The sequence below is a fragment of the Colletotrichum paranaense genome, assembly GCF_030867605.1.
Source record: "Colletotrichum paranaense strain IMI 384185 chromosome Unknown Scaffold_1.1, whole genome shotgun sequence".
Taxonomy (NCBI): Eukaryota; Fungi; Ascomycota; class Sordariomycetes; order Glomerellales; family Glomerellaceae; genus Colletotrichum; species Colletotrichum paranaense.
The window spans coordinates 4,981,472-4,998,092 of NW_026848959.1; the positions used below are offsets into that span (position 1 = coordinate 4,981,472).

The 16,621-nt window shown below is 54.2% G+C and overlaps 6 protein-coding genes across 6 annotated transcripts; 3 read left to right on the top strand and 3 right to left on the bottom strand.

Annotated features, from left to right (window-relative positions):
• Nucleotides 1–303: 303 nt before the first annotated feature.
• On the top strand, nucleotides 304–447 carry CPAR01_01727 (uncharacterized protein; the record flags this gene model as incomplete). The annotated part of the gene is made up of 1 exon (XM_060486016.1): nucleotides 304–447. The coding sequence occupies one exon, from the start codon at nucleotides 304–306 to the stop codon at nucleotides 445–447; it is 144 nt and encodes a 47-aa protein (XP_060356873.1).
• A 6,297-nt stretch (nucleotides 448–6,744) lies between these two features.
• On the bottom strand, nucleotides 6,745–6,957 carry CPAR01_01728 (uncharacterized protein; the record flags this gene model as incomplete). The annotated part of the gene is made up of 1 exon (XM_060486017.1): nucleotides 6,745–6,957. The coding sequence occupies one exon, from the start codon at nucleotides 6,955–6,957 to the stop codon at nucleotides 6,745–6,747; it is 213 nt and encodes a 70-aa protein (XP_060356874.1).
• Nucleotides 6,958–9,116: 2,159 nt separating this feature from the next.
• Nucleotides 9,117–11,048, bottom strand: CPAR01_01729 (fork head domain-containing protein; the record flags this gene model as incomplete). Its single annotated transcript, XM_060486018.1, has 2 exons — nucleotides 9,117–9,899; nucleotides 10,107–11,048. The coding sequence occupies 2 exons, from the start codon at nucleotides 11,046–11,048 to the stop codon at nucleotides 9,117–9,119; spliced, it is 1,725 nt and encodes a 574-aa protein (XP_060356875.1).
• Nucleotides 11,049–11,955: 907 nt separating this feature from the next.
• On the top strand, nucleotides 11,956–12,249 carry CPAR01_01730 (uncharacterized protein; the record flags this gene model as incomplete). Its single annotated transcript, XM_060486019.1, has 1 exon — nucleotides 11,956–12,249. The coding sequence occupies one exon, from the start codon at nucleotides 11,956–11,958 to the stop codon at nucleotides 12,247–12,249; it is 294 nt and encodes a 97-aa protein (XP_060356876.1).
• Nucleotides 12,250–12,879: 630 nt separating this feature from the next.
• Nucleotides 12,880–13,371, top strand: CPAR01_01731 (uncharacterized protein; the record flags this gene model as incomplete). Its single annotated transcript, XM_060486020.1, has 1 exon — nucleotides 12,880–13,371. One exon carries the CDS (start codon nucleotides 12,880–12,882, stop codon nucleotides 13,369–13,371), a length of 492 nt encoding a protein of 163 aa, XP_060356877.1.
• An 818-nt stretch (nucleotides 13,372–14,189) lies between these two features.
• Nucleotides 14,190–16,229, bottom strand: CPAR01_01732 (uncharacterized protein; the record flags this gene model as incomplete). The annotated part of the gene is made up of 3 exons (XM_060486021.1): nucleotides 14,190–14,207; nucleotides 14,284–14,316; nucleotides 14,796–16,229. The coding sequence occupies 3 exons, from the start codon at nucleotides 16,227–16,229 to the stop codon at nucleotides 14,190–14,192; spliced, it is 1,485 nt and encodes a 494-aa protein (XP_060356878.1).
• Nucleotides 16,230–16,621: the final 392 nt, after the last annotated feature.

Consider the following 16,621-nt stretch of genomic DNA (forward strand, 5'->3'; position numbering starts at 1 on the left):
ATTCAACGAGACGTAAAACCTTGTATACGATATCATGCCAAAGGAAGCCATTCGCTTTGATGCATTGCTCAGAGACGACACCGGTCAAGGGACGGTGCATGATCTGGGTTCCGACCAGCTGCCCGAGGCCGCGGCCCGCGATGCGACCTTGCAGCGTTGCGGTACAGATTTCTTTCTCATACGTTTGGCGATGTAACATGTAGCAATAAGGCTTCGAGATTTCTGCAATGAAGCTTGGCAGTTTACGTCCGCATTTCCGCAGAAGCAACTGTCCCTTGAACGCCTCAAGTTTCAACGGGGCAGATGCATCACGACCATACCAATGCTGCATCGGAACGATGCCCCGGTGGCTCGTCCCGTCGACCGGGCAGGACTTCTCAGGGCACAAAGTTGTGCTCTTTCGCCCGTAAGATCGCACGTAAGAAGACGGGAAACCTGCCGTCGTGAGTGGGTGACTGCTTTAGCGAGCCCACACGTCAGCTTCTGCTACAACCCAAGGGCTTATCGGAGCTTTCTTTACGGACGTTATAATTCAACGACTTGTCTTCGACCTGCGTGCCATTTTTTCTTTCCTAGCATTTGAGCTTAACGGCCGAAGGCAAAGCCATCGGTTGAGGAACATTGCCTTTGCCAGCCAGAATTAAACTCAAACGGCCGTTCTCAACCGGCCAGCGCTGGTCTGCAGCTTCGCGATGGCGAAGATTCGACGTGAATCACTGAATGATTGGTGCAGATCGATACACGGGCATCATTCTTGTCGCAGGATATTGGCTCGAGAAAAGAAAGCGCCTCGGTGGCATCAATCACCGGAGTGCCATCAGAATGGCGAACTGAGGATACGACAGAATGCCATCGAAAGATCAAATGAAACGTCCCCAAATCGACTTGAGAGGCGTAAAGTCGTCCAAAAGGCTTTGAAGATGACATTGAACAGGAGAAACTCGGTGCGGTCATTCATCACCACCAGCGTCTCCATGCCGTGAGTGCGCTCGACAATTATGAGGGAGGGATTGAAGATTGATCGAGAGGATGCTTCTTTCTCGACGAGAATAAGATTTCAGATTTACGGACTGCTGCATTACGCTGCATCAACTAACCGCGGTCCGGACGGACATCAAAGGACTTCTGCAGGCTGTTCAAGCATACCCGACAATGTAAGCCGATGGCGCCGTGTGTTCGAGTAGTTGCTCTGCACGCTGCGGGTTGATGATCCTCGCCAGTGTGGCCTTCGCATCAGACGGGAAGATTCAAACACATATCCCAGGAGAGGGCCGCCCGCGGCACGGAAACTCGACCGGAGCCGTAGATATGGGCCGAGGGGCCTGCGGCTTTCCTTCGAGATGTCGATCCCGCGCCGCTGTGCAACGCAATGAAGCATAAGATGCGATGTATACATGTTCCTTTGAAGTTGCACTCAAGCCTGTCAACCGGGAAGCAGCATATAGGCTACTCCTGTGTGGGTTCTCGAGGCGAAATCTATGGATCTACCAACTTCATCTGCGTGACCCAGAAGCCAGTGATCTCAACCTTTCTAGGATGAATCGGGTTTTAAGGAACAAGGACTTAACGTCAATCTCGGTCCACACAGCACGGATCCCGTGCTCATGTGTGGGAGAGCCGAATGGCGGTGGACGACATTGCAGACACGGTTTCTGGGCGCTGGCTCCCCCCCAAAGTTCATCATCACCTATCAATGCCGTGCGCTGTGTGACAGACTATCATGGACTTACGTCCGTACTTGGCAAGGAGAGCGAAAAAACGGCCGGGAACTCGTCAGAACTGCCATCTCGATAATCAGAGATCCAGGATCTATCACAAAATTCAGCCATCGAACTCTCGATTTTGTGACGAGCGGCTCTTGGTAAAATAAGTCCTCGGCGAGCCACGGTGGTGTGTGATAATCAAGCTGGAGTCCAGGACCTGTGGAAGCACCCCCCTCATGTTCGAACGCAAAGAGGCCTGGCGAGTTGGTATCTGTGCCGCCGTATCTGTACCGCGGGCCCCATCTGGATTGTTGGACCAACGAACAAAAGTCGAGTCCTGGACAGGCACGCGTGTCTCCTGAGGCGGGATCTGCCCCCACCAAACCCGAGAGCCAGGGTATAGTTGCCTGTCTCGCAACCGTCTTTGCAATGACAGTGGATAGACCGTTGGAGGTGCTCAACTGTGGACGAGGAAGGACTAGCGAGAAAAAACGACGTGCTAGCTCGCCCGGCAGGACGGTTGTCAAATCTGTCAACCGCGCAGCCAGTCGACACCATCTTTTGCTCGACTGTATTGGCACATGTCGGGGATGAGCGACTATGAGCGAATCATCTCGGCACCCACGAGCCCCCGCCTGGGTTGGGATATCGTCGTAATTGTGCTCTTTTGGCGTTTTCCGATCACCCAACGAGTGCCGTTTGACATCTTTTGTTCCCCCTGATCACTTATCCGAAGATTCGAAGCCGTTGGCGCGGGGTTCTCGCACCTATGAACGTGCCAGGTTAGGGATGGTTGTTGGAAACAACCCCCCAGAAGCCAACCTTGCAAGCGTGATCTGTCCACTGCTAGCCCTGGACTAGACTAGTTGTCTTCTCAGCCTTTTTGAAGAGATGTCAACACGAGGTCCAAGGACGGGAGGCATAGCGACACAGCACAGATAGCCGTACCAAGATCGCGTCTCTAGGACTCGACCCAAGGGAAGCTTGAAAGAGGGCAAAGGTTGCGAGTTGTCGTTGGTTGTTGGCCGTTGCTACTTGGGTGTTTCTAGTGACAGTCTTCGCGCTGGTGACTCGAGACCCAAGCCTTGATAGACCAGGGGCTTCATTCGAGGGAACGACGGCTGCGTTGGGCGGACCTCTTGGACGGAGCGGAGGAGGTGTCCGAGGCGGCGAGGTGTTTCCGCAAAGAGGAATGCAAGAGGTCGGAGAGGGGGGTAAGAAGAAGGATTTCCACTTGTACCTGGCACTTCCAGGTTAAAAAGTGGATGATTTGTGGACCATGTCCATCGGACGTTTGCCCGTCCCCCCGCCGCAAAGAATGGGAAAAGAGGAACGCCCAAGAGAGAAAAGGCAAGTCTGTTTCAACGACGTGCGTCTTCTGGTGAGCCAGACCTACCAGACATACCAGACAGGCCATCATTTGGTGTTGGCGGACTCTCATCAACTCCGACTTGGGGGGCGGTGACAACCTCTTCAACATCTCAGACGCTTATTTTACCCTTAGGGTTTGTTGCATGCCGCCGCAAACAATTACCGGCGGTCAGTCAAGGCTTTATCGGTCTATCGATCCTTTTGCCTGCATCTCATGTGGCACAAGATGTGCCCCAGACATTGGGCCTACATCAAAGAAGCTGGATCGCTCAGCGGCATCTAATTTGAGCGTGGCTTTTGCTTGGGAATCTTGGATGACTGGACTGGGCCACCCCTTCCTCACAGTCTCACACAGCTCACATCTATGCCAGTCTTGCGCCTTAGCTGTTATGCAGACTATGAACAACGGCACATCGTATTACTGTGTAAGGTATCTCGTCCCAGTATCAGTGCGGGACAAGTACCCATGACATCCTCAACCGTTGGCCATATGACCGTGCGACTGCGGGTTTTCTTTGTCAAACCAGCCACTCGAGGGGTCGACAGTCCTGCAAAGACAGATCCGGTCTGCCGTGCGGCTTCCGGGGAACCAGTCAGCAGCTCGCGCCCAGCTTCGTGGCTTGCCGGTTCTCTTGGCTTGATGCCTCGAGTAGAAGAAAGATGGGGGCTATCTGGCCACAGTCAGGGACAGGGATACCTTCGCGACATAACTTGACGCTGCGACGGGCCTACCCTACTAACGAGGCCGTATTGTGCGCTGCGCCGCTGGCCTCGGGTTTTGTCAGTCGACGTTGCCAGTGTTCAGAAGATTGATAAGTATTTGGCGCAAACCCGGCTTAAAGCCACCCAAGATATACAGATTCCCGACGAGGGCACCCCCGCCTTGAGGACATATGCAGAATACGATGGCTTCTTCCAGTTCCAGTTGCGAGTCTGACCCCTGTAATGGTGTTGCGAGATCAGTCTAAAAACGCACCCTAGCCTTTGAGAAAGAGGCACGAAGAGGGTGCTTGAGCAGGGTGTGAGCAAACTGCCTACCAAGAGAGGGCAGTGGGGCCCAACAACCTCGTCTCGAGTCCAACTACCTGCTCCATGGTCCATGGGCTAGCTAACCAGCTAGTGTGGTTCTTGTTCATCCCAGGACCTTGGCATGGCCACACCTGCCACCTAGAAACCACCTCGAACGAGCAGAAGTCCGGGATTAACGAGCAGAACTCCGGGTTGGGAGACGCCATGTACCAGGACCAAGACGCCCATCAGTCCCTAGTCTCGACCCGAGGGCTCGGTAACCAATGATAGAGAAAGAAGCGAGAGTCACAACCCTCTTATCACCCTTCAATGACAGGCTCTGTGGACAAGCATGACGTTCACCCAGGGCGCGGCAGGACAAGTGGTTCGCCAGTTATTCGCCATTGCTGCATGGCAAAAATCCCCGGCAGGGTTATACGCGGTCTCGCGGAAGTCGGGATCGCAGAGCGGCTAGTCCTGTTACATTCAAGCGTCTATCATACCCATCTCCTCCTCTCGATGTGCTGCAGATAAAGGAGGAAATCAAAAGACGTCTTGCATGAGTTGTTGCTTCTCCAACGGGCGTGCGTGAAAGGGAGATGGCCCTCATCTCGACAAAGAGACTATGGAGCCATCCTCTCGTCGGCCTCCTCTCCACCCCCGCGATGCGACATGCGGAAGACACAGACGGGTTGACAATGCTACGAGGAAAAAGAAAGCGGCAGACATTTGACAAATTGACGCGACGTCGGGCCCTGAAGAACTCTTTCCCCTTAGAGGAATGTGCTACCACGCTAACTACATTCACCGCTGATGGCCTGGCTTGGGTGACAACCTCGTCGCCTCCGCCTCCTCCGCCGCCGAGCCTTGCCGCCCAGTAGTCCAGGCCGATCTGACCCGGGGCGACTGTCGTTGTTGTCGTCTACAGGACCTATCATGTCTCATCGCTTACCCTAATGACTATCTGCCCGCCTAGTTCTAGCGTGCCCTGATGCAATGAGGGCTGCGCTTTGCGAGGCTTTGATCTCCGACCTCACAGGGCGAAGGAAGTAGATTGGGAATATCCAATGCAAGGGTCGCATGGCTACGCATGGCTATGGAGCGCGGCGCTGCGGCAGGCACATCAAGCTCCATCCTGGCGATCCCCAATACTCGGGGCTTACTCTTCTCCACATTCCCACGACGTTCGAGGAAACCCGGTGTGTTCTTCGTAGCAAACCGCCCACGCCCCTAGTGCGTTCGTTCCATGGCATCTCTTCATCTCAAATCCTCTGTGTCCGAGGAGTAAGGAGGCCTTCCCGCCTGCCTGGCTTCAGTCACCCAATCCAGGTCAGGGATCTGAGAGGAGAGGGTGAAGGCTGACGAGGGACCTAGTGCGAGAGATGAGGAGGAAATAGAAGCTTTGTGACGATCCCGCCGTCTCATTCAACGGCCAGGTCTGACGGGACCCGCAGCTGGGTACGCTTTCCTTGACTTACCAGGCTCACCTAACCTTACCTACTTTACCTACTTTACCTACTTTACCTATCTTACCTTACCTTACCTGCGCCGTCCGACTCCGACGGTCCGACTACTCTGTGCTCCATTTGAGGCTTGCGTGACTCCAAGAAGCACCCGGGTCTAGACTGAACGCCATGGCTAACGGGAGGGTTCATCGTCCGACCTTCAAGATTGGAGCTCCACCTAGCCGCCCACCCTGGATTACTTTGGTTTCGATTAGCAGGTTGACATTTCAACAAGCCTGGTATTACCATCTCCATTTTGCTGCTCCACATTGGGCGACTGCATCTAGTAGTCTAGAGTTGATCATGGGCATCCATCGACTTTGCTACATATTGTCCTCTTGAATGATCTTACTCTGGCCCTGCGCAGGCCACCTTGCCCACGCCCATACTCGCAGCCCATCTCCCCTGGTCCCTCTAGACATACACAGCACTGTACCTAGCTACGAATACCTTCCACGCCCCCGCAAGTTGGCCTGCCCAGTCACAGAGACGGGAGATGACACAAGCTTCCGTATAAGTCTGTACGCTGTCAGTTTCTGTACGCTGTCTGCGGACACATTCTCTTTGTTCCTGTCCGCGACGAACAACGATCTACCCTTCCTCCGACCCTGGTCGACCTTTCTTCCTGTTACCTCCAGCCGCCATCTGCACACACAAGTCGACCAGTGACGGGCCAGTCACCACCACCCTCTTGGACCTCACCCCTGGCTATCTCTCTACGTACGATCACCCATCGTCCGTGCGCTTCTCTCAAGGACCAGAGCGACCAATAACCAGAGATGAAGCAAGGAACAAGCAAAGTCGCTTGATCGATCGTCCGTCCGCTACCGTCCTGCTCCCCGAAAGTCTATCTCTATCCACGCACCACCCCCAAACGGGGTCCCACGCGGGCAGATTTTCTCGGAAATCACCCCCTCCCTTGTTCGCTGCCCACAGCTCCACTTTCATTGGTGAGATGACCAGGGTGTCGGAGCCGAGGAGGGGTGTGTGAGAGACAAGTACTCCGTAGACTAGGTGTGAATTGTGCGCGGCCGCCTCGTGCTGGCCCTCGAGGGCTTTGCTCTCTGTGATCTCGAGGCTCCCAAGGTTTCAAGCTCCCTTGGGATTTTTTTTTTTTCCTTTTTTTCTTTTCTCTCTCTTTCCGATAAACTGGTAAATTAAACATCCCCAATTGAGATGAAATGGCACGAAATGAGGGGAATGAGGAATAATGAAGGGTAGGAGGGAGCTAGGGGAGGGGAGTGTGTGAGAGAGAGAGTTTCGCTTGACGTGCGGCTTTGGAATCTTTGGATGCAACAGCGAAATGCCCAACAGACTGGAGACTTAAGCAGAGAGGAGGATTCCCTTACCTCGACTATGAGCGCATGCATGCATCATCACCACCCATCGTCATAAGTGGTTTTTATGACCATTATAGAAGAGAAGATGGTTTATTGCACTTCTTCTGGAAAGGATAATCATAATACTCATAATTCAGATCATGAAGCCAACACTACATTAATTTTCTTGTCCCTTCTAGATATCAAGACACTGTCCATCTTGAAGAACTCATACTGACTCATCAAGCTATTCCGCTTGTGAAACCCTATCTTGAGGTAAATGCAAAACTGGCATAAAGACTAATAGCAGTGAAAATCAAGCAAACTCGTTCCGAACCGCAAAACTTAGAAACCAAAAAATCGCAAAAAAGGGAAACAAAACTACTTAGGTATTGACGAAACATGGGGGTATTTTGCAGCAGCGGCTGCACGCGCTTCTATGATCATAATGATGATATCGATGACGATGTTGACTTGGTGGATGTTGATGCTTCTTTTTTCGTCGACAAGTTGCCTGGCCCAAGGGTAAAGATGATGGTGATCGTTGTCGTGAGATGTTGGTTGAAATTCTTTTTTGCATCGATGCCGCCTCGGTTCGTGGATGTAGGTAGAATAAAGGAAGGTTCAAGAAGAGAAGAAGTGCAAATGAAAAAAAAAAAAAAAGCAAGTAAAACATAAACTTGGTCGCTTCCCAGGTATCCTTGTTGTTCCCTAGTTCCGTATACCCTCATATCGTGTCGCTGCGTGTGCTATCCCATCCTGTCCCGTCCTGTGCTGTAATGAAAGCGAAAAAGTGGAACATCGACCAGTCGAGAACTCAAGAGAGAGGGAAGAAAGAAAAGAGACAAGCGGGAGTTGCAAGTTCGGTAGGCAGCACATTCGCCACTCTCTTCTCTTCCCTCTTCTCCCCTCTCGCGTTCTGCTTCCTCTAGTCTCGTCGCATTCCCCCTTCTCTCTCACGCTCGCACCGCGATCCTGACCGTATATTCAGAATTGCTTTTTCCTTGCCCTCTCAACTTGGGTTTGCGGCTACTGCTTCCAACAGAGAGGGAAGCTAGCCCACAACACGCAACACGCTCCGCGCCGCCGCACCATCCACTGTCTGTCAGAGTGAGAGGGAAGAAAAAGAAAGACTAGTCGTAGTGGAGAGCACCAACGAGTCTCGAACCCTGCAGGTGTCAAAGACGGGCACTGTACCCTTCAAATCCGAGCAGGATGAGGGGGGCGTGGATGTATGGAAATTCGGTGTGGGAGAGGAGGGGATGAGGGAGGGGTGCGTGCTTGTGTCTGTGTGTATGTGTGTGCTGCCAGGTGTGGTGGGTGTGGTAGGTGTTGGGAGGAGAGAGAGACAGCATCGAGAGAATTGTTCTCCACCGCCCACGCCTCAAGCACCCATGTCCTGCCCCCCATCTCATCGTCGAGCGGATTGCAAGACACAGATCCCCGTCCCCTGGGTTGGCCCTTTTCTCTGCCCTGCCCCCGATGTGCGTCGTCGACCCTCATCCGAACATGTCCCCGGAGCGCCAGATCTTGGCGGGAAGAAAAGACGTAGGAGAGAACAGGGGTGGGGGGACAGAGAAAGAGGGAAAGTAGAGCGACCGGGGCCGGGACCCCCGAGAACAGCTAGAGAAGATAGCCGGACCGCTCTCGTGATGTCCCGTCCAGCCAGACGGAATACTCCGCCGCGAAAACTCGTTGCTGGTTTTCCGTCTTAACAGGAAAGGCGAGAGTAGTCGTTAGAGATGAAGATAGGCGTAAGCAGACCAAATCGAGAGTGTGACAAGAGGTGGAAGAGGCTTTGATGGGGTAATGAAACAACTGGAAGCTCTATTCCTCTTGGGAACTGATCTTCATGTCTTTTTGTGTTTTTTTTGTTGCCCTCTTCTGACCCTTGACATCCAGAGGCGGAGACTTTTTGACTTCCCGCGACCGTCCAACCCGCCGTACAATGATACATCATCGCCCTAAAAGGCGGAAAAGCGAGAAAGAAAGCCACCCACCCATGACCAACCCAACTCGCTCTACGCTTCTGGTAGAGGGGAGGGGGAAACAATCGTTACCCCCGGTAAACGCCGTTGTGAAAAAAATAGATAGAGGAAGGGAAAGAGTTACAGACCACCCCAGAGACGAAGCACTCACACCACAGGAGCCACACCAACCCAGCCGCACCAACCCGTCTCCAATCATGAGATGTGATGTGCCGACACCGCTCACAACTGGGCGTTGGAGCCCCATCCATAGATGGCACCGCCGGCGGGTGTCGAAGGGCTGTACACTCCAGAAACATCAGCCATGGCATAGCCCTGGAACTGGTAGGGCTGGGCCGCGGCCATGAAGGGATCCGGAGCACTGGTAGGAGTCGTGATGTTGCCGCCGCCGGGCGTGCTGCCAACGATGACGGTTCCGGTAGGAGAAATGGGGCTGAGGTTGAGAGGACCGCCGCGAGCTTGAATTTCGCGCTGCTGCTGTTGCTGGAAGCACTGCTCGTTGGCCACCTGACTCCGTCTCATCATCTCCTCGTGAATCTGCATGTGCGGAGGAAGCTGCTGCTGATGGTGATGGTGCTGGTGGTGATGCTGCGAGGCCATGACGGGGCTCATGGACCCGGTCTGGGATCGCTGGCGCCTTGCGTTGCGGGAGTTTGTCGTGGCGCGGCCTCCTCGGCGTCCAGACATGGCGCGGCCGGGCATGGATCGGTTGGGATAGTCGGGGTTCGGGTAGTGCGTGATGGTGGAAGAGCGGGGAGGGCTGTTGCGTCTTCCCATGCCCATGGGACCGCCGCCGAGTGCGTTGGCGTTGGCGGCGGCGGCGTTGCAGGCACGGCGACCGAGGAGGCTGCGAGAGGTGCCGCCACGGTTGCCATCGCGGAAGTGCGTGGTCGGCAGAATGTCATCAAGGTATTTGGGGTTGAGGTACCACTCAGACACGCGCTTCTCGTTAGAGGTGTGGCCGTCTGGTTGCGTAAAAATCTCCTTCTCTCTTCTCTGGAAAGCCTAGATGGGAGTCCTCGTGTTAGCGAACAGGATCATTGTGCTACGGTAGGGGACAAAGAGGGGCTCGTCGGTTAGGCTTATGCAAGATGCAAATGCTTCACTAGCCAGGGGGTTGGAGTTCAAGCATAATATGCATGGGGCCTTCTTGGGCAGGATAATGATCCTACTGGAGTGACGTGGGGCGAGCGAACAGGCAAAGATGCTTACGTCGTTCATGCTGAGGTTGTGACGGATGCTGTTCTGCCATCCGTTCTTCTCGGTCCTCTGAGGCTTGTTGGTGTTGTCTCTGAACCACTTGTAGAGCTCCTGCAAAGTCATGGAGTGGTCTGGTGCGTTCTTGAGGGCTCTGTGGATGAGTTTGGCGTAAGGCGGACCCTCGCCGTTGTTGTTGGCAGCATCTGGCTGGGGGTTGGCCTTGGTAGCTGGACTCTGGCTACCGAGATTCTGGATGCCATCGGGCAAGTCGCCAACGTGGAACGAGGTCGGAGAGCCGCCGTAGGTTGACCCAGGAGCGTCGGTACCCGGCGAAGATGCGTAGTGAACTCTGTCGCTCTCCAGGGTTCGCTGCAAGGGCTCGGGATCGAAATGGCGCTGCTCAAAGCCGTGGGGATAGCCGCTGTTACTGTAGTGAAGGGAGACATTTAAATCTGTTCCGCGTAGAGTCTCTGGCGACATTGTCAAGTGGTCGTTGGCAAGCCCAAAGGCTGGTTCCTGAGAACGAATGGGCAACTCGTACTGCGAGGCTTGCACCGGTGGGGGCGTCTGGGTTGACGAGGGCCAGCTTCTCGGTGAGAGAGAAGCTGGGTTGTATGCCGACTGAACGGTCTGGCCGCGGTATGAGTAGTTGTCAAATTCATCTGTAGACATGGACTGTGGCGAGGACCAGGTAGTGTGGTTCATGACTGGCGACGGATATTGATGCTGGCTGATGGCAGTGAGCTGTGTGTAGTATGGTTGAGGATCTTGGACGGTGAAAGATCGTTGCTGAAGTTGTTGTTGTTGTGGTTGCTGTTCAGGGGCCATGGTGTTGTATGTTTCCACCATGTCCGTCTTGATGGCCAAGGCGGCTGAAGACTGTGTGCTATTGCTCTGCTGTTGATGGGTCAGGGTAGCGCCCATGTTGTGTTGAGGTGAGTTCTTTGCCGTCATGATGCAGTGAACAGTATGACTGTGTGGAGGAGGAAGGGGAAGAGAATCAGGTAACGCTGTCTGAAACAAGTTGGGAAGAAGTTTGCGCGGAAAGAGGTTTCAAAACGAGGGATAGATGAAAATGTCAGACACCACTTGAAGATGATGTTGTAAGGATGAAGGAAGGGTGGGGAGAGGAGGAATCGAAGTTTAACAATGGTCGAGGTGAGACAACAGGTTAACGAGGTTGAGCTTGATATCAGATAAAAGACCGTCTCAGGAAGACGTCTCGAGAAAGTGAGAGGAGACACGAGAGGTTATTAATGAGGCGACTTCAACGATGTTGGTTCAAGACCAAAAGAAGCACAGATGGCTATTCAAGGTGCCTCCAGCAAGGGGTTGACCCCGTTGTGATTTAACAAGAGAGAGAGAGAGAGAGAGAGGCCTGTCCTATCTTCCAGATGTTCCCATGTTGGTAGTAGAGCGTTGTGAAGGTAGTGCAAGGAACAGACAGACGTATGTCGCCCAATTTGGTCTTCTTGAGTACGTACAAGAAGATACGTACAGGATCTGGGATGAGCCAGCCAGAGAGGCGCAGGACCGGGGTAAGGTTGCAAGATGGGGGGTGTGTGGACTGTCGATAGAACTGACATGGGTTGCAGGGGGTGTCAGCGTAACATTGGCCATGTGGATATCGGGAGAGGAAGAGAGAGGAAGAGAGTGAGTGAGAATGAGAGAGAGGGCAACATGTGCCAGTTCATTTGCTTGGCTCTTGTTTTAGCGTTGTCTTCCCGCTGCCGCGGCGGCGCCATGTGTGTGTGTGTGTGTGTGCGTGTGCGTGTATGTGTGTGTGTGTGTGTGTGTGTGTGTGTCTGCTTGTTGTGTATATGCTTGTGTGCGTATATGCGTCTGTCTGAAGCTCTTCTGTATGCGCGATTGCTGGTCTGCGCGCCCTCCAGTCTCCTTTACTCTCTCTCTGCCGCCTGCATTTCCTTCTCTGTCTTTGCCTATGTGCGTGTGTCAACTAGATAGAGGTCCCCATCCACGTCTGCGGCAACCTCTCTGCTGCATGCACAGATCCGTTGCAGCCTCTATTCTCCAAGACCGGACGCAAACGGAAACAGATGGAGGCTTGGATGTGGCTTCTGCCATCAGCTCCGTCCGGGGCAAGTGCAAGAGTATAGTCGACCGGGATCATGGAATTTCTATTCTGAAATGCTGATTGAAGGAACGTCGGAAATGGCGTCCCCTTATGCATCCTCATGAAGGGATCAGGTTACTAACTCTGAACTGAACGGACGCCCTGTTGCCAAAGAAAAGGTGTGAGGAGTAGAAGACGGCCGGGGCTGGACTGGGCGGTACGGGGAGCCTCCAAGGGCGTTTCTTTCTTCGAATTACCTTTCTCTCCTCCTCCCTCGTCTCCATGTGGTCTCTACCCCGAAGGTAGAGCAAAAGCCGTTGGAACTAACAACGCCACCGACCTGGTGCCCATTCGTTAAGAGCCGTCAACCCATGATCCAGGTCGTCTGCGTGCAACCATGGTTTGATAGCAGGAGCGGAACTCTGCCCCAGTGACCGCACGGGACGGCCATGGCGGCCATGACAGTCCAGGTCCATCGCCCTGTACGGGATGGCGGATGGAGAGGGGGGAGTGTGGGAGGTCAACGGCAGGATACTGGCATGGTACATGCTCTAAGCCTGAGGCTACCTAGACACCAGGCGAGATCGCGAGAGAGCGGAGACGCGAGAGAATGAGAGGTTGTTGCACACATCCACAACCAGGCCCATGTGGGTAGCAGGTCGTGGCGGGGCATATTGTAACAGGTACAGCTCGACATGAGATGTACAGACCATGTACGCCTGTCATTCTCATGGTTGGAGTGAGGCCCGCCAGCCAGCTTTGACAACCAGCCAGTCAATTATCGAGCTGAGAAAGGAGGCATCTGGGGCAGAACAACAGCTCTTCGGAGACCAGCAGCAGGTACACCGGACGCATGCATCGACTTTGGCGAGAAGACCAATCACTCGCTGCCGTCTCCACGAGCGCTACCTCAAAGTCCTGGCTTGTACCAGTGTAGGAGAGTTGCAAGGCAGGCGGATGATCGGTCTCTTGATGCCAGCCCGCGGGCACGTAGATCATTTTCGGATTCTAGAAAGTTTATGGTGCTCCCTAACACTCAACGTTGTCGACACGGATTTAGACCAGGGAAATCATGTAGTCAAGGTGGAGATTCAATCCCGCCTATGCCGAAATGTGGCCGCTTGCTCAAGAGTGGTGTTTCGGGTTTCTTTGCCTCTCTACATCTGTGCATCACGGGGAAGACCGATCGTTCCAGGTCAGTAGTACCCAGGGACTCTGCTGCTCGTCATAGTACCCCGTCTTCCCACCGACAACGCCCAACGGCCAAGTCGGTGAAGGGGGTTGGATCGCCAGCCCAGAGATGAGAGGGTAGGCGTGGCAGGGTGGTGGGTGGATTCGTCTGCGGTGGCGTGGAGATCAGCAAGTAGCTGCAGCCATTGTACTCGGACTCTGGTCAGGATAGCTTCATACAAGTCTGCTTAGAATCATGTCAGTCGTCCGGGACCGGCAGCACTTAGCGTCGTGGGGGCCAGGCAGCTATTCCAAGTAAAGGTACAGTAACAGTCCGAAAAGGGTTGCCCTGGCGCCCCGTCCGGTGCCTTGATGCCTTGGTGTCCTGGTACCAACTACCAACAGTTGCACGAGAAGATGGAAAGGAGGTAATTGATTAGTTGCAGACGAGAGCTATGGTCGCATGTGTGATTGTGCGTCATTCTCTTGTCTTCCCAGGAGGTCGGCCCGCGGCCAGCGGCGGTCTGTTGCGGTCGTCGGCGGGTGTATGATCCGAACGGTGGAGGAGAAGAAAAAGAGGAGAGAATGTACGTGGTACCAGCGAAAGTGAGAGCGGCCGGCGAGCGAGCGAGCGGGAGAAGAAGATGAGGCGGACGGGATCTGAAGATGGATAGCAGATACAGATCTGTCCTGACTTCTGGCCAGGCCAAAAACAAAACAACCTCCCAACACCAAACGTTGTCCCAATGTATCCGCCCGCCCGGTTGATTCTGTCACATCGTGACATCGTAGATGCATCGTGACAATACGAGCGAGCCTCCTTTCCAACCCCAGCCCGATTCTGGGGGCAATTACTTCCGGTAGTAGATCTGCGGAGGGGAGGCATCATGTCAGTATGGTTGCAATCAGAGAGAATCAAACGTGGGAGTGGGACTTGTTCCTTACCTTTTTGAATTGAAAGTGCAATTGCAGGATACCCTGCAGGGAGTATAAGATTAGCTCAACGCCATGACAAGGGTGGCTGGTGTCAAGTAATATGACAGAAAAACAGGAGAATATGTCCAGAGGCGCGCGTGTAGGCGGTTGGGCAAGGGGGGGGGAGGGGGAGGAATGGCGGAGTCGGTGGTCTGGCGGAAAGCGAAGGCTGTCTTCCCCTCGTCTCCTCGTGGACCGCCTATCACGGCATTGGAGAAAGGTCTCATGGAGGGTCGGTTCCTTCGACATGACGGCAGATTGGGGAAACGAGGAAAAGAGAGAAGGGCAAGGGGCACAGTTGTGCGGGCGTTGCTCTTTGCAATCCCCCCCCCCCCCTTGAGTGATTCTTGTGCTCTCCGTGCATATGCACCGCGTCGACTCCGCCACGAGCACTATGAGAAGGGAGAGAGAGAGAGAAACAAGACAAGATGCAGATGGAAAGGGCCACGTGAAGACGGTGTAGAAAACGCCACAAAACATACCTTATCGAAAGAACTTTTGAAGCCGCGATCCTTCTTCGCACTGTAATCCCACTCGCGGTCCACGATTCTGAAGGCAATGTCTTCGTACGGTGGACCTGCGATGAATCGGATGAGGCATGTATCTTCCTCCCCTGCTGCGGCAAAAGACTCCCCCCTTTTCCTGCCGTGTTCTCGAATGATTTTGAAAGTAGGCGCCTTGGTCTTGTCAATGAGTTCGGGATAGAAGATGTTGAACTTGTAGCCCTGGACAACCTTTGGGGGCGGGTTGTCGTGGTCGTAATGTGTCTGGTTGTACTTGTTCCATTCGTAGCCCATCTGAACGCGGTTGAAGTATCTCGGCTTTCGTGGACGGTGCTTGTCAGCCCATTGAGGTTTCGAGCCACTTGCAACGGTCTCTTCTGCCGTGAATATCTCCTCGTCCTCACCAATGCCACGCGCGACCTCACGGTCGTATAGAGCTTTGGTAGCTTGGGAAAAGTCTTCGTTGCCCGTCTGAGCGAATCGAGCTGTTCCCGGGGGCGCACTTGAAACAGGTACCGCCTTTGTTTCTGTCCTGCTTGGTTCAGATGACAGGTTCCTGACTGCTGCAGGGCCCGAAATAGAATCGGCATGGTTGGCTTGGTGGTGGCCCAGTGCCTTTGCCTTTTCCGGATCCTGCAGCTTCAGCAGTGCGGCTTTGCTGTCGTTGATTGCTTCGGACACCTTTCTCAGCTTGGCCTTAGCCTTCCACACCAGCAGACTGCGGAGAAGCTGCTCCCAATAGTCGACATCGATATCGTCGTTGGAGCGGAGCTTTGCCTTGATCTGTGATTCGAGTGCCTCGAGCTGCTCGTACGTCTTGGGGCGCAGGATCTTGTCGACATCTTCGGATACTGTGCTCACGACCCGAGCGTCTGGACCTTGTGGTTTCAGCTTCTGCCGCCTGTCGGCACAGATGGCTTGCAACGACTTCCAGTAGTCGCGATTGCGGTCGTTTTGCTCGAGGGTGTGGTAGGACGTGATGTCAGAATCCAGGTCTCGTAGCTGTGATTCGTCGAGCCCCTGCAGGACCTCCTCGGGAGAGGCCACATTGAGGTGCAAGTCGGCATCGTCGTCGTCGAAGACGTCCCGGTCGTCGTCGATGAAGCGCAGATTGAAGGCCAGAAGATCAATAGGCTTGGCTCGGCCTTCCCGAACTCGAATATCAGCCTTCTTCTTGGCTTGTTTCAGAACGAACTTGTCCTCATCGGCGACAAACTGTCTAGACTGCTCATCCTGCGTCATATAGCTCGAATTGTTGTTCTGACGTGGCCGCGAAGAAGGGGGAGGGTTCGAGGGTTTGGTGATGCGATTATTCGGGTCGCGTCGTGGAGAGGCTATGTCTCTGTCTCTTTCGCGATCTCTGCGGCTGGGTGATCTGCGCCCTGAGAGCATGGCTCTGCGGCCCGGGTCCATGTTTGCTGTCGTCGAGGGATTGGGGGATCGGCGACAACGGTTCTGGTGTCAGGTAGAATACTGTCTTTGTCGTGAAGGTCGTAAGTTGGGGGCGATCTCGTCGTCGCGAGCTGAGCGAGCTGCCTTGCGACAACAGGAAAGAAGGCCTAGGGCTTATCGGGGAACTTGTCTTACGGGGGCCAGCTCTTATCGCCATGTGACGTGAGGTTGATGCGTGGGTCCGGCTGATCTCCGGGCACTGTCTTCCGTCCTTACCCCATAAGGTACCCGACACACACCGAGGTTTACCGAAAGCGTTACTGCTCACCGAGCGTTGGTCCGGATTGTTCACCTCGAGCCGCACGGGCAGTCCCCGAGAGCCAATCACATTTGCTTTTCGCTTTTACCGCCCC